The sequence below is a fragment of the Micromys minutus genome, assembly GCF_963924665.1.
Source record: "Micromys minutus genome assembly, chromosome: 7".
NCBI lineage: Eukaryota > Metazoa > Chordata > Mammalia > Rodentia > Muridae > Micromys > Micromys minutus.
This window is the reverse complement of record NC_137976.1, coordinates 65,076,941-65,091,965: the sequence shown is the minus strand read 5'-3', so window position 1 is coordinate 65,091,965 and position 15,025 is coordinate 65,076,941. Positions and strand designations below refer to the sequence as shown.

General features: G+C 36.7%; 1 protein-coding gene across 2 annotated transcripts in view; it reads left to right on the top strand.

Annotated features, from left to right (window-relative positions):
• The first annotated feature begins 209 nt into the window (after positions 1-209).
• The window catches only part of OSTN (osteocrin), a 38,292-nt gene continuing 23,476 nt past the window's right edge, over positions 210-15,025 (top strand). Inside the window, exons 1-4 of one of the 2 annotated variants that reach the window (XM_080919355.1) lie at positions 254-308; positions 1,316-1,423; positions 10,097-10,195; positions 13,319-13,533. In XM_080919355.1, coding sequence (XP_080775481.1) covers positions 10,097-10,195; positions 13,319-13,533 — 314 coding nt within the window. In that variant the 5' untranslated portion in view covers positions 254-308; positions 1,316-1,423. Of the gene's footprint in view, positions 309-1,315; positions 1,424-10,096; positions 10,196-13,318; positions 13,534-15,025 lie in introns of both variants that reach the window. The other variant, XM_080919356.1, reaches the window with a different exon arrangement.

Below are 15,025 nucleotides of genomic sequence, written 5' to 3'. Positions count from 1 at the left end.
GTGGAAGGGAGGGAGGGAGAGAGAGAGAGAGAGAGAGAGAGAGAGAGAGAGAGAGAGAGAGAGAGAGAGAGTGTGTATGTGAGTGAGTGAGTGTGTGTGTGTGTGTGTGTGTGTGTGTGTGTGTGTGTGTTGGTGAAATATTCCGTGGAAAATCTGTAGAAATGATGTAAGAGAAAGCACCGTCAGGGGTCGGAGTAAGTGGAGTAGAACTGAGACTATAAAAACACAGAAGGAAACTAACATCAGGGCTAAGTTTGGGATAAGCTGCAGGCAGGACTCTAAAGTTAGGAGCTCTGACTTCTCACAAGGTAAGCCAACTGTGAAAACTGATAAAGATCAGTTTCTTTCTAACTGTTGCTTTTATTTCTACATCCTTCTTAACTCTTTCACTTATGCCTTGAACTTGCTAAAATTAGAAGTGGCTTTTGATAAATTTTCCATTTTAGTGTGAGGAGTGGAAAACCTAGCATATTTTGGAAACCAAATTAGAAAGAGATAATTGGTAGACACTTCATATTTATTATATTGATTTGTGGGTTTTTTTTTTATTTCAAAACCAAGACAGACAGAGAGAGAGGGGGAGAGAGAGGACAGAGGAGAGAGAGAGACAGAGAGAGAGAGAGAGAGAGAGAGAGAGAGAGAGAGAGAGAGAGAGAGAACTCAGGAGAAATGTTCATGGCTTTATTTCTGTTTCACCATGATGCCCAATATCAAGAAATGAAAGAAATGGGGTTTCTTAGTACAAATGATGAAATTTAAATAATTTAGATATATGAGATGGTTTTTCCATTTATCTATATTTCTAACTAAATTGGAGTTTAAGAGTAACCCTAAAGAAATAAATTCTATATCTGTAAATTCTAAAGTATCTTGTTTCTCTTATTAGAAAAATTCAATATAATAATAGCAACAAAATTACAGTAGACCTTATATACTTTTAGTATTTGAACTGTTCTTGCTACTTACTAATTGAATTAATTATTAATAATATAACACATATTTTTGTGCTGTGTTTGAGACAGAATTAAAAATTCTGCTTCAGGTTTTGATCACGGAAGTGACATGAAAGAATGTGTTTGATAAATTGAGCTCTAACAGTATAATTAATATTCATGCTCTGATTTGTATGGGGAGGTTAGGCTGGTGTGGAGAAAACTGTTATTTTCTTAGATATGTCATTATGACATTTGTGGTCCATCCTTCTAGAAATAAATTATAGCAATTTTAATGACCATTTAGTTACTGAATTAACAGAATCCTCTAGAATGTTCTACTCCCAAATCAACATCGCCCGTTGTCCTTTCTCCTCTCTTAGTTACAGTTCTTCACATCTTTAGAGACTATCTCTGAGGGCACCCTCTGCACAGCGCTCCTGTCTCCCCTATTGCTCCACAGCCTAGGTCAAGCAGTGCAAGGATTTAAGGTTGGCATTTGCTTTCGCCTTTTTATTTCACCAGGTTTTAAAGAATTCTAATAAAATGAGGCATGAGCAATAGAGAAGATACCCTCATGTGACTAGATATAAGAACCATTGGGTTATACTTTACTTCTATTTCATGTTCAAATCCTCTTAAGAATTTTGACTTTTGCTTAGTCAACTTAGATTAATTTGGTTTGTCTTAAATGAAAATAAATAAAACATACTATTGTAATTTTGTCTCTTCTTCCTATGCACTTCAGATAAGCCTTGAGCACAAAGTAGGACTTGGCAATATTTTGTCTGTGGAGATGCCATCTGGAAGTAAAGGCCTTGCTCAACCCTGGCCATTGTTAGGAGAGTACACTTCAGCTGGACTATGTCTTGGGTGTATGCCAACTTTCAGGTTATACCTCATACACTTTCTCAGATAAATCTAGAGTTGCACTCTGGAGCAGTGATCAGCATTGCCTGGCAACAGTAGTTCACTGCTTTGGCTGGCATGAGTTGGGTTTAGCTCAGCACTGCCATTTCTTTCTTCTAGACATCCAATCAGCCCAAGTCTTAGAACTAAGCACCTTCTTCCTCCAATAATAATGCTGTGACTCCCCTTCCCCTCCCTCCTTCAACAATGCTCTTCTTTCCCTTTCCCTCCCTCCTCCAACAATGCTATCTATACCTCTTCCCCTCCCTCCCCCAGCAGCGCCTCACCAGCCTTTCCCTGCTCACACGGGCATTACTTACATCCTTTCCTTGGATAAAGTACATTTCTTTCTCTCCAAGCCATACTTTCCCAGGTATTGATGGTCAAATTTAGAGACATCTAACATTGTCCTCTTCTTTCCTAAAACCCCAGATACCTATGGGATTTAAAGCCCTAACCATCAGAAAACTTTATTTTAAAATTCACTTTGTTTAACATGGTCAGAACTTGATGAGTACGTATGATTTGTGTTCAAATGAGATTTCTTCCCTTTATCTTCTACCCTGTCAAACTGAACTGATGATTTAGAACTGTATGCTAACGTTTTTATGCAAATGCTGCAACTTAAAGTAGTAGTAGTGCATCAGCCAATACCCTGACTGCTGCTGAGAAACAGCAATTATTACCCTTCTTCTTTTATTTAACGTTTCTAACTAAATTACAATTGTGTCATTTCCTGCCTTTCTTTCCTTACCCTCAAGCTCTGCCCTGCTGGCCCCATCCTTCCTTCAAAATCCATGGCCTGGTTTTCTTTGATAATCGCTGTTCCATAATTATAAATAGACACATAAATACAAACCTATTGTGCTGAGTTCATCATGGTTGCTTATGTGCCTACTTTTGGGAGCTGACCCCTTTGTATTAAATAACCAGTGATCTCCCCCATGGGAGATGCTAGTTCTCTGGCTCTCAACACTTAATGTTACTTTCGTTATTGTCTTGGCATTTCTACCACTATATCAGGTTTCTAGGTTCTAGGCACTAATGTTCTTCTTTAAAGTTTAAATCCAAGGATTATAGGTTTCATACGACTGTGAAATAATAGACATTTTTTTACGTTCCCACATTTAAAGGATGGTAGAACTATTGTTTATTGAATGATTGCTATTGCTGGAGTGTTCACATGAAGTATTTCTAATCGTCACACTGAATCCTCATAGTCAGTCTCTGTCTCGTTTCCAAATGCAAACACCAACAAAGGAGCATAGGTGTCAGGTCTTGCTGGAGATCAGCACCCATGCCTGCACACCTCTACTCCAGTGCTTTGTTCTGTTAGGAAATGCAGGAGCTGCAAAGGGATTAGGAGGTCCTGGTCCTGTGGAAACTCAGCTCATCTCAGCTCACCAGCTTCAAACAGAAGAACTGTAATGCATCTTGTACTGGCCCAGCATGACTGTTATAAGCACACAAAGATGCAAGAGAACTTTTAAAATATTAATGTTTTTTATTAAACCATGCAAAATTTATTTAAAGATTATCTAAATATCAAAAAAATATGCTCTTGCAAGAAGAAATCTGTGGGGACCTCAAGTAAGCAACTAGGATTGGGCAGGTGTCTGTGTCAAAATCCCACATACCTAACATACAAAATATAATTAATAATTACATTTTGTAAAGTAGGATAAAATTCATTTCTACCCATTTATTTAAATTCTAGAGAATATTTTTTTCATTGCTTCTAGTGGCTAATTTTATATCACTTAAGTATACGATTAATGCTGATGCTGTAAAGGTAGAAGAGGGGATATATGATGCATATATGTCCAATACAAGCTCATTCCACTTATCTGATTTAACCTTCTGAAGACCTTTTCATGTTATAGCTTCCATGCATCAAACCTGTGTGTTCATGTGCAGTTCTCTTACTCTTTTCTCTACCCACAGTGTCAAAGACTGTATTTTGTCCCTTTCATAAGTATCAGAATTAAACAACTAATTTCACTCAAAGATTTAGCCACAATCACTGGCTAAAGGTTATTGGGGGGGGGGGGTTTGAGAAGCATTGTTTCCCACATGCAGCGGTCTAATTGCCCATTGGCATTTAGTAGGATATCTGAAGCTAGCTACAGGAATGATACTTGGGGGTTGTGCCATGCATCACTTCCACAGGGATGAGAAAGCGGAGTAATACTGAATGTGACTGAACTCTAGCGTGGGTTTAATCAAACTTCACTGTCAATGCGAGAACATGTCTGTGTTTTCTTAACCTAGATTAGTATATTAATGTGAGTTAGCTTCCATATCACTTAAACATGGCTATTAATATCTACCATGCATTCATTCCTGCTTACCTCCCATTAAGACTGCTTTTTTAAAGACAATGTTGCCTGCCAGGCACTTTTTATGGCACAAACATGGACTGGTAAATATCACACAGCCGCTCCCCTTGAGGAGCTTATAAACACAGCCAAACTTTGTAAATGAACTGAAACATTTTGGTGGTGGTGTTACTGGAATCATTCTTTAGTGTAACATGTTAAGCTTCAGCCTTCGTTACTAATTTTTAAAGATTATGATTGAGATTTTTTTTAATTCCAGAAATACTACATAAAACTTCTATCACTGTAATAATGAAAACCAACAGTAGATGAAATTGTGCCAAATTAAAGAAAATCAGCTAGTAAATGTACATATATGTAATTATATATAATTATATGCATTATTAGAAATAAAAATACATTTTGCATTTTCATATATATATACCTATAATATTGGCATAATTATAACTATACACACACACACACACACACACACACACACACACACACCATGTCACTTGATATAGAGCAGAAAAGATTTGCCTAAAACCAAATTCTTAGCCTGATGTCCAGGATGCCAGCATCTGCTCTGCTGTGATGATGAGCCCCAGACTTTGATTAATCAATGCCCCTGTTGGGGTCGCTTTCAGAATCATGAGCAGTTGTCTCTCTGGTCTCACCTGCTCCTGGATTCTTTTGCACTAGCAAGAGGGCCTGTATGACTGTGACATGAGGGAAGGCAAGAAAAAAAATCGAGAATAACTTACTGTGGTTTTAGGATCTAATGAGGGTGGTACTCACTCACATTTTGCCTTCATGAGCATCAGCATTTCCAATGAGGACTAGTATGGCAGTCAAATCAACAGGGACAACTGGCTGTTACAGAGTCAGTGACAGTGCATATTGGCAGAATGTTAAGCCTGGTAAGGACTTTGTCCTCTGTCACAGGGAAGAGGTTAAGAAAAGGTATAAATATAACCTGTTAATAAACCAAAATTTTTAATTAATTGTATTCAATTTTTTAACTTATTTCTATTGAAAACGAGGGTGGATAGATGATGCATTAGATGTTTCCACTCTAGATGTTAGAGAAAACTAAAAGTTTTCAGATCCTACTAAAATGTACCCACAAAACTAGTACCACTGTGATTTTTTTTTTTTGGATGTTTGGGTCAACTAGCCTTAAAGTTGGGTGATTATCATAAAGTTTCAAACCAGAAAGAACTTTAATGACCTGTAGAGTTTATTGAATCATTAGTCAGAAAACACTGATGTTTTAAGGGTCTTATCAAAGGTGCATCTGACCAGACATCATCTCCTTGGGCTTCCCCTCTTGTCTGTCTATGTTACAGAATATTTCATTCATTACAATAAGTCATTGTAACCTGAAGATAATGGACTTACTCCCTATTGCCCTCTGTTCTGCTCCCCCAACAATATTCTGATTCCTTTGTTCATTGACTATTATTAAAATGGAAAAACAAAATTAAGGCAAGATCTACAATGCTGAACTTCCACAATTCATTGTGTTTTAATAGAATAAATATATGTTTTGTTTTTTCAATATAGGTAACCACACTTTGTGTCTCTCCACATTGATCTATGGTCCACCTCTGCAACCTAGGGTTGGAAGAGCCTCTCCAGATATAAGACATGTCACATGTAGAAAGTTTAAAACACAGCTTTCAAATATTTCACAAAGTAAAATATGTATCAAGATGTATTGACTAGGCTAGTTGTAATATATAACATAAAATATGATAGAGTGTTTAATACATAATATGAATTTTATTGTAATAAATATTTAATATAGGCATACATAAAATGTAGTATGGAAAATATAATGGTAATGTCCCAATTGCTTACAAAAGAAACACCTACAAAATCTTAAAAGGTATATTTCATGCCCTCAGTCTGTTTTGGAATTCTTTATTACTTCAAAACCTCAAAAAGCTGCTTGGTTGAAATGAGGAATCGAGGGCGGTATACAACCACAAACCTGGCACTTGGGAAACTAGTGCAAGATAATTATGAATTCAGGTTTACCTTGGCTACATGCCTTCAAAGTAAAGAAAAAAAACGGTTGATGTGTTAGTGTTTTTTTTTTTTTTTTTTTTTTTTAGTGTGTAAATACTTCTACTTTTGGTGAATTCATACAGTCAAAGAATATTCATTGAGGGTTCCTTGTGATTTGAAGAGCACATTGGTCCTAGGAAACCTTTAAATCATGGGCTATATTTATTCCCTATCTACAAAATAGAGAACTGAGGCTAAACTCGGTCATTTTCTTTCCTCCCTATAATTTTCTCTGTTTCTAATTTTGTAGCATTCAAGTTTGAATGAGTTAATCAAATGTCTCTTGTTCGGCAGGTGCCAGAGTGCTTGTTTGTGTTAGTGTGCAAAGCCATATTTAGGAACTCAGTCTATTGGTTTACTGGATACAAGCATGGCTTTAAAAGATTAAATACATGTGTTTAAACTCCCCGTTTATTTTTACACCTTCCTATCCAAATGATCAGGATGTGGCTATCTGTTAGAGGATATATTAAAACTGTTTTTCAATATACACCCAAGCTCCAAAATACATGTGTCAGATGTAATCATCAATATTGAAAGCACAATCATTCTGTTACATTTAAAGGCCTGAGGGCATGAAGGGAACTTTGGATGGTAAGATATTTGTAAAAATAGGTAAAAAAAAAATTCAATTGGAAAGACTTGTAAAACAGGTTAATTTGACACTTTAAAAACTATTTTTAGAATAATAAAAATAGGGAAAATAAACATCAAGATTGTAATTCACCTTTGATTAAATGTGTTACTTTTAAAAGTAGGTATATACAAAATATGAGGTTATTTTTAAATACAGCTACACTTTTTAAGTATCTTCCTTTGCATAAAAGTAAAAGAAGCATTAGCAAAATCTGGAGAAAATTATAAAACAAAGAAGTGGCTAGCTTTTTGATGAAAAAGCTAATGCTTTTGTTGATATTTTAATTAAATGATATTTTAATCAAGTGATTACTGTTGTGCTCTCTGAAGAAGTATATTTTCTATATTTGGATATAATCTTATTTATCATTTTCCAATACACACTGAATACATCAACTCAATACCAATGTAGCAAACAGAAAACACAAACTTTGCTTTTCCTTTCATTGAAATGGTAGACTACAGACAAAATGTTAGTGACTGGCATTAGCTAAAACTTCCCAAAAGATTATTAATTTCATAATGAACATGTAGTTTAGGCTAAATTATAATTGCATTTGATAAAACCAACATTGTAGACATGGTGAAGATTTTTTTCTTCATTTCAAATCTTAATCAATATGTAATGAAGTTGTTCTTTCTCTACAAACTAATTAGTCATGTCATAGCATAAGACACAAATTAGTAAGATCCACTGTCAAGTTCTACAATAATAACTAGGAAGCATAAAATCAGGGGACACATCAACACATATGCAGTTACTAAAGCATTGGTGTGTGTAGTAATGGAACATAGATGTTTCTTCGTGTGCAAAGAGAGAACATATGAAAGGTCTATGGTTAATCAATTTCATCCTCCCTGAACTAGTTTTTACTTTTTCTTTTCTGTGTAAATTTTTTTTCTTACATTTCAAATGTTATCCCCTTTCCCAGTTTCCTATCTGGGATTCTCTCTGTCCCATCACCTCTCCTCCTGCCTCTATAAGAGTGCTCCCCCACTTTCTCCCATCTCCCCACCATGGCATTCCCCTACACTGGGGTACTGAGCCTTCACAGGGCCCAGGACCTTTCCTCTCCTCGATGCCCCATAAGACCATTCTCTGTTATGTGTGTGGCTGGAGCCATGGGTTGCTCCATGTGTGCTCTTTGGTGGTTGGTTTAGTGTCTGGGAGCTCTGGGGGATCTGGTTGTTTGATATTGTTGTTCTTCTTATGTGGTTGCAAACCCCTTCAGCTCCTTCAGTCCTTTTTCTAACTCCTCCAGTGGGGAACCTATTCTCAGTCCAGTGGCTAGTTCTGTATTTGTCGAGCGCTAGTAGAGCCTCTCAGGAGACAGCAGTATTAGGCTCCTGTCAGCACGCACTTCTTGGCATCCACAAGATTGTCTTGGTTTGGATCCATCCCATAAAGAATCACCAAATCCCTGAACTTTTTGATTACATCATACATTAGAAAACTAAAACTCAGCTGAATTAAGTAACCCATCTCCAATATCACAGCAATGCCAAAGCAAAATGAGACTCAAAGCCAATTCTTCAAAAACCAAAGTCTCTTTGACCTGGGAAGTGTTCTAAAAGGTAGTTTGTGAGACTCTCATCCATCCATGCTCGTGGTCTTTCATCACCTCAGTGCAACACCTCTTCCCTGACTACACAGTATTTTAAGATGGTCCTGTCAAACCTCCAGGCAACAAATCTAGTGGAATCAGTGATGAGTTATACTTAGCAACATAGTGTTTGAACGTAAAAACTCTGAAATTTGTGAATGTTTTCATCCTTACTACTCAAAGTTAAGAAATGTAGTGTGCTCATGTGTGTTTATTTTCTAAAATTAACCTCCTTAGGTTTCTTGAAAATCTTAATTATTTTACTCCTTCCTCTTCTTTCCTTCCTTAGAGGCAACCACAATCAAAAATCAAGTTCTGTTGAAATACACGCATAGATAGATAGATGATAGATAGATAGATAGATAGATAGATAGATAGATAGATAGATGATAGCTGGATTGATAGTTGGATAGATAGACACACAGAGAGACCAACAGACAGAACACAACATATGGAATACTTTTACTATTTACATAACAACTTGTGTAATAGTTTTATTATGTGGATCATTTTATGTCATGTATAGATTTTTATATTTCTGTATTTACCCAGAAATTTCTTTAAAATCCACATCTACCGATGACTATTCATTCATTTGTTTTAATACTAAGTATTCATTGGAGAAATATAGTTTACGCTCAAAATTTGACTGTCTCTCATTCAATCAAAGTCAGCCTCTCTTGAATTAGAGCACCTCAATTGATTTTTATTTGTACTACTAAAAGTAGTGAGGTTATGAACATTCCAATAGCTTTATCCTTGCATGCATGTGAACCTTTCTTGGGGATAAAAAGCTAGATGTGAAATAAAGGAGCAGTTGTTGGAGCATGACTATTTTTACCCTCTCTTTGTAGTGCTCAATTTCCCTCAAACAACTGTGTGCAATTCCAAGTCCACTGAGAATTTTTGTAATTTTTTCCAAATGCTATCCTAACAGTTTCAGTGAATAATTTCTAATGTGATGTGTGTACAGTGCAATGGTATTTGTGCTGTGGGGTATTTACTTAACCATTGTCTTCTCTCTTTTCTATCATATATCTGGACCTATTCTATTTATTTGAATGTCTGGTTTTTATATTTTACTACCCAGAGTTAATTATGTGTTCTTGTACCTTTTTTAAATGTATACATGTTAGAAGTGTCAACTATGTTATAAGTATCTTAATTTTGATATTCTGATTTTGTTGATTATCAACCGACATACTTTTCTAATTTTATAATATTAAATTTTGACATTTTAAAAATACCATATTCACTTCTTGAATCTTGTTTAAGATATCCAGACATAACAAAAGAATATGAAGATACTCTCTTGTTGAATATGTAGCATTTTCATAAATTTTAATTTAAATGCTTTTGATTCAGTTTTATAGAGAGGCCCAATGCTTTATTCTCTCACTTTTTTATCAAAATGAAGTTGTAATCTCTCTACTACCCCAGTAATAAAATCATATCATTTTAATTTCACAGATATTTGGCTTGCTTTAACTTACTTATTATTATAGTTATATAAATAAATAGAAGTGAATGGCTTTAATTCTAAGAAACTTTTCATTAGCTTCTGTTTTCTGAATTTATATTTCAAACTAATTAATATCAACTCTGACTTATCTGATCCTAGATGCTCGACTGGAGATTGGCGAGTGCACACTTCATCCTGGCTATGATCCTGATGCTATGGGGATCAGGAAAGGTGTTCTCCGTGGACTTAGCATCAGAGGTAATGGAAACCAGCTTAACATGTCACATACAAAGGTCCAGGAGACAACTCAGCCAGTAAAACTCTATCCAAGTAAGGATGAGAATATGAATTCAGATCCCCAGCACCTATAGACAAGCGCACTACAGTAAGAGGCACCCATGATTCCAGTGCAGGGGGTGTGAAGGCAGATCTTCAGGAGCTTTTTAGCTAACCAGCCTAGCCTTGTCAGTGAGCTCCAGATCCGTCAAGAGTCCCTATCTCAAAAAAATAGGATAAAGTAAAATACTTGATTAAAATACACACACACACACACACACACACACACCATATAAAGAGAGATACACACACACACACATACACTCACATGCACCTGCACACACATGAACACAAAAAGACCATGATTATATTTTAAGAAACATAAGCTTTTTCTGCTACAATCAGAAGATACAACTGACAAACATCTTCAGAACACAAAACAAGAATGTAAACATTTTTATCTGCTATTTATTTTCATTGCCAATGACATTCAATGTCTCAAATTTCAAATGTATAAATGATAGTAACCATTGAGGTACAATAATTCAGAGCAAGTGACATTAGATATTTCCAGAATTTAATAAGATTTGTATTCCTCAGAATGTAAAAAATAAATAATTATTTTATTATCACCACAAATATATTTTAATTTCATCATTGCATCAACATAAGATGTTCCTACATAAAATGTAATGTTGGTTCCATAATAAATTTTACATAGTTTGAGCCAAACCTTTAATTACAGTAAGACACAAAATTATGGTTTTCCTATTATATTAAGAATAAAAACACTTTCAAAATGTTATCGTTCCCATTATTTTGACTGTGGTCTTTTGTTCTCTCAAGAAGATTTCTTGGGGCTTTTTAGGTTCTTCCAGGACTTGGTAGGTTGTGACCGTTGACTTTTATACAGTAGTCAGGAGTAGTGCAGTAATGCAGCCAGATGGTGCTGACTGACTAATGTTCTAATATTCTTGCAGGCCACAGGTATAGAATGATTTTCCTACAATGGCAACTGTTCCACCCCTGGCATAGCCCTTGGATGATCAGATCTTCCATCCCTTAACAGCAGGGAGTAGTGCAACTCCTACTCTTAAAGTGTCTGCGATCTTTGGTCCCTGAGGCCTGCCAAATGTCTCTGGTCCAGTTGCAAAGACTATGGTTTAACTTTCCTGGCTGTTTAGAATCATCTGTCCTTCCGACTCAGTTCCCTGATCATTCATACCTTCCCTCACTCCCTCCATTTATTCTGCGTCTGCCTTGGCGGCTCTCTGGTGGAACTTTGCCACTATCTATCTCTGCTGCAGTTGGCACAGCTGCCATTGAAGAGAAAATAACCACCATTCCTTACCTCTGCTGCCTCAGTGTCTGCTATCTCTCTGCTGCCGGCTGCTGCCTTTGGTGGTAAAATCATCAACTGATTCGGAAGCTCTGCCTCGCCTCTAAAACAAGCAGTAAAGCAGGCAGCAAAAGCCACTGGCAGGGAAGAAGCTTTGCATTGGACTTAAAGTTGCATGGGCAGAAGAGGATTTCTATGAGCTCAATGAGCTTCTACAGCCAGTAGTAGAGACTATTTGCAGAAACTCTTCATGCCAATGAAGACAGGTGTTTACGCCAATCATGACATTACTGGTTTTATGCCGAAGACAACGGTCCGTCTGCTAGACCACTCTTCCGATTCTGTTGGGAATAATTGCAAAGTAAATCCAGCCCAGCTTATTTGAAACATTCATGAGTGCTAACACTTCTCAGGAGCCAGTGTCACACAGCAGCCAGCAATTCGCACCCTCATACAGCTTCCTCCAGCCACCCTGTAGTATCTGAAGTGATTAACTGGTTAAGACATTATTGTCTGTGGCAACTGAGGGTGTATGTGTGATGGGTACTCAGCAGAAAGGTTGCCCCAGGCTACCAACATAACGTTTATCAGCTGTCATTTCAGGAGTTGAGTCATTCTTTCCCACCGTTATCTTGAATAACTCAAAGGGAAATAAACATCAGAAAATCTATAAAAAGGACATATTAATATTACTATTATTAGTGGCACTCTCATGATTCTCAACACCTGATTAGAACCCAGCAGAGAACCTCCCCAGTCTGTCACACATTGGTCAGTAATAATAATAATTGCCTTCAAAGTTATTTCTCTCCCTCTTTGGGGAGGCTTCAATGGGATTTAGCACCCTTCCTACTCAAATCTTTGTTGCGATCTAACTTGTGGCACAAGGAAGCCTCCTAGAGCATAGTATAGGCTCCTACAACAGAAGCTGTTTTCCTCGACTACGGGGGATCCTGGGATTTGTAACAACAGCAGTTTCCAAAAATCTCTTCCTGGGCTTTAGAAGAAAAAAAAAAGGCTTTCCACACTGAACAATCTTATTCTTTTATACTTGGCATGAAGAACAAAGAAAAACCATACATAGCAGATAAACAAAATGTGCCTGGAATAGTAATATTCCTGGGGTAGCTCTATACATTGTTTAAACTATGTTAATAAATCACATGGACTGAGATATTAGTTTTCTGGGGCACAGAAGCAGGATTTTGTTTATTTTTACATCCCTTAACTCTCATCAGAACCTGGGACACAATGGGATGTCGATGGCTGATGAATGATTCGTGGAAGTAAAACAGGAAAAACTTTACTTTTTTTATTGCTTTCAGAAAAAAAGTAACTTGGATTTTTGTCATGAGCAAAATATCGGGATAAGTGCTGTATAGAAGAAAGAAAAGCTTAAACAGCCGCAATTCTTGTGTTACGTATACTGTAATAAGAAATGTAAATTTTGTTGAGCATAGCACAGGGACAGTGCTGTGGTGGATACGGAAGGATGCAGCTGTGCTGGGGTCTGGAAGACTAATCAGTAAATACCATAGAGTTTAGAAACACGCTGGCGGAGAGAGGCTGCTATTTTTTTCTTGGGTGCATTCTCTCTCTGTATGTTTTAGTCCCACAAAGTCTCATTTTCTTTCTAAATCATAACCCTGAGAGATCATCAAATGGTCAACAGGCATGTCATCTCATGGTAGAAAATGGTTATTGCCAATTGTGTACACACTTATTTTTCATGATCTAAGTGAACAACATCTTTATCTGCCCTGTAGGCCTCTGAGTTTGGAGCAGCAAGCTTACAGTCGCCACCCATAGCCAGAGAAGAGAAGTCAGCCACTGAGCTTGCGGCTAAGCTCCTGCTTCTTGATGACCTGGTGTCTTTGGAGAATGATGTGTTTGAGACCAAGAAAAAGAGAAGCTTCTCTGGCTTTGGGTCTCCCCTCGACAGGCTATCAGCTGGGACTGTAGAGCACAGAGGGAAACAAAGGTAGGTGGAAAAGAAAAGTTACCCCACTGTCTGGCGGCTCTTCCATTCTAAGTTCAGCAATAGGATCCCACAGTTAATACATCATGAACAACTTAGATGTGAACAGAAACTAGGTGTGCTGGCCAACTTGTGGATCAAAGGAGGATTTGGAAACAGCAGGGCTATGGTGGTGTGCTTGACTATCTTAGTGTGCTTCTCAAGGAAGACCTTACATGTAGTTTGAAAAGATAATAGTTACTTTAAGATTATTGTGTGTGGCAGGTAAAGGCAATATGTATGTGTTGGGTACTTAGTCACTTGGAACTGATATTTCAAAGGCATAGGCAGAGCAGTGTTTTCAGGTTATTCTTACTACAGAGCTTCATAAAACAATATGAATTAATTCATCTCCTACAACAAGAAGTAGCCAAGGATGCTCAAAATTTATTATGAAACACACATGTTTAAATCAAACTTCTTTTCTGCCTCCATAATCTTTGGATTGCTTCTCTCTAAAATGAAAAGTCCTTAACAATATAAAATCAGATGACATAGTCAAACAGAAGTGTTTTGTAAGCTAGTAATTTTCACAACATAATTAGACTATATTTTTCGATGCTCTCCCTTAATTAGTGGTTGAAGAATCACTGAATTACTCTTCATAAGCTAAACCACCAATCTACACATAATCCATTTTCCATCCTAAGTATCTGTTTTCTTTCCTGCATATTGCATTCTATAGTGGCATAAAAGTCTCCTTGTACCACATCTTATAGTGACCTTCTGCATTTTTCACTAACTCCAATTTTTTTAAAATATTAACATAAGTATTTCCCTCTCATTAAAGATTCTATGGTTCTAACCTAAATTATTTGGCTTTCAAATTGATTTCCCTCTGCTCTTTTGTTCATATCTTTCTTTATACTATCCCCACCACTTTATCACAAGCCCATTTTATCAGTCTTTTTCTATCCCCTGATTATGATCATCTACATAAAGATGCTTCTGTGAAACATTACCCATTGATTACAGAGTGAAGATAAACTGCTCAAGAAATACTGCAAAAGATGTCGAGAATAACACTCCATGTTTTTCTATCATCTGCATATCTTCTCCAAGGAATCTCTTGGTTTACTCACTTTCCTGACTGGCTCTCTGTCTGCTGATTCCATGTCCATAATAACAATACAGAAAGCAATGTCTCCCATTCCTGAAAGATTCTCAAAGTTCTAATAGAAGTAAAGCCATCCATTAGAGACTGAATTTCATTGAAACTGTAATTAAAAATCAACCTATTACCTGTTTTGAAATTTATATACTCTAAAACAGACAAATATAGATATAGTTACATTTAGAGTCTAAGTATGATGTCATACTCCTCCCAGCAGGAAGGAGAAGGAACATAAACACACACACACACACACACACACACACACACACATACACACACACACACACACACACACATACGCACACGCATGTTTACTCATCCTAGATCCAAAGCATAGACATC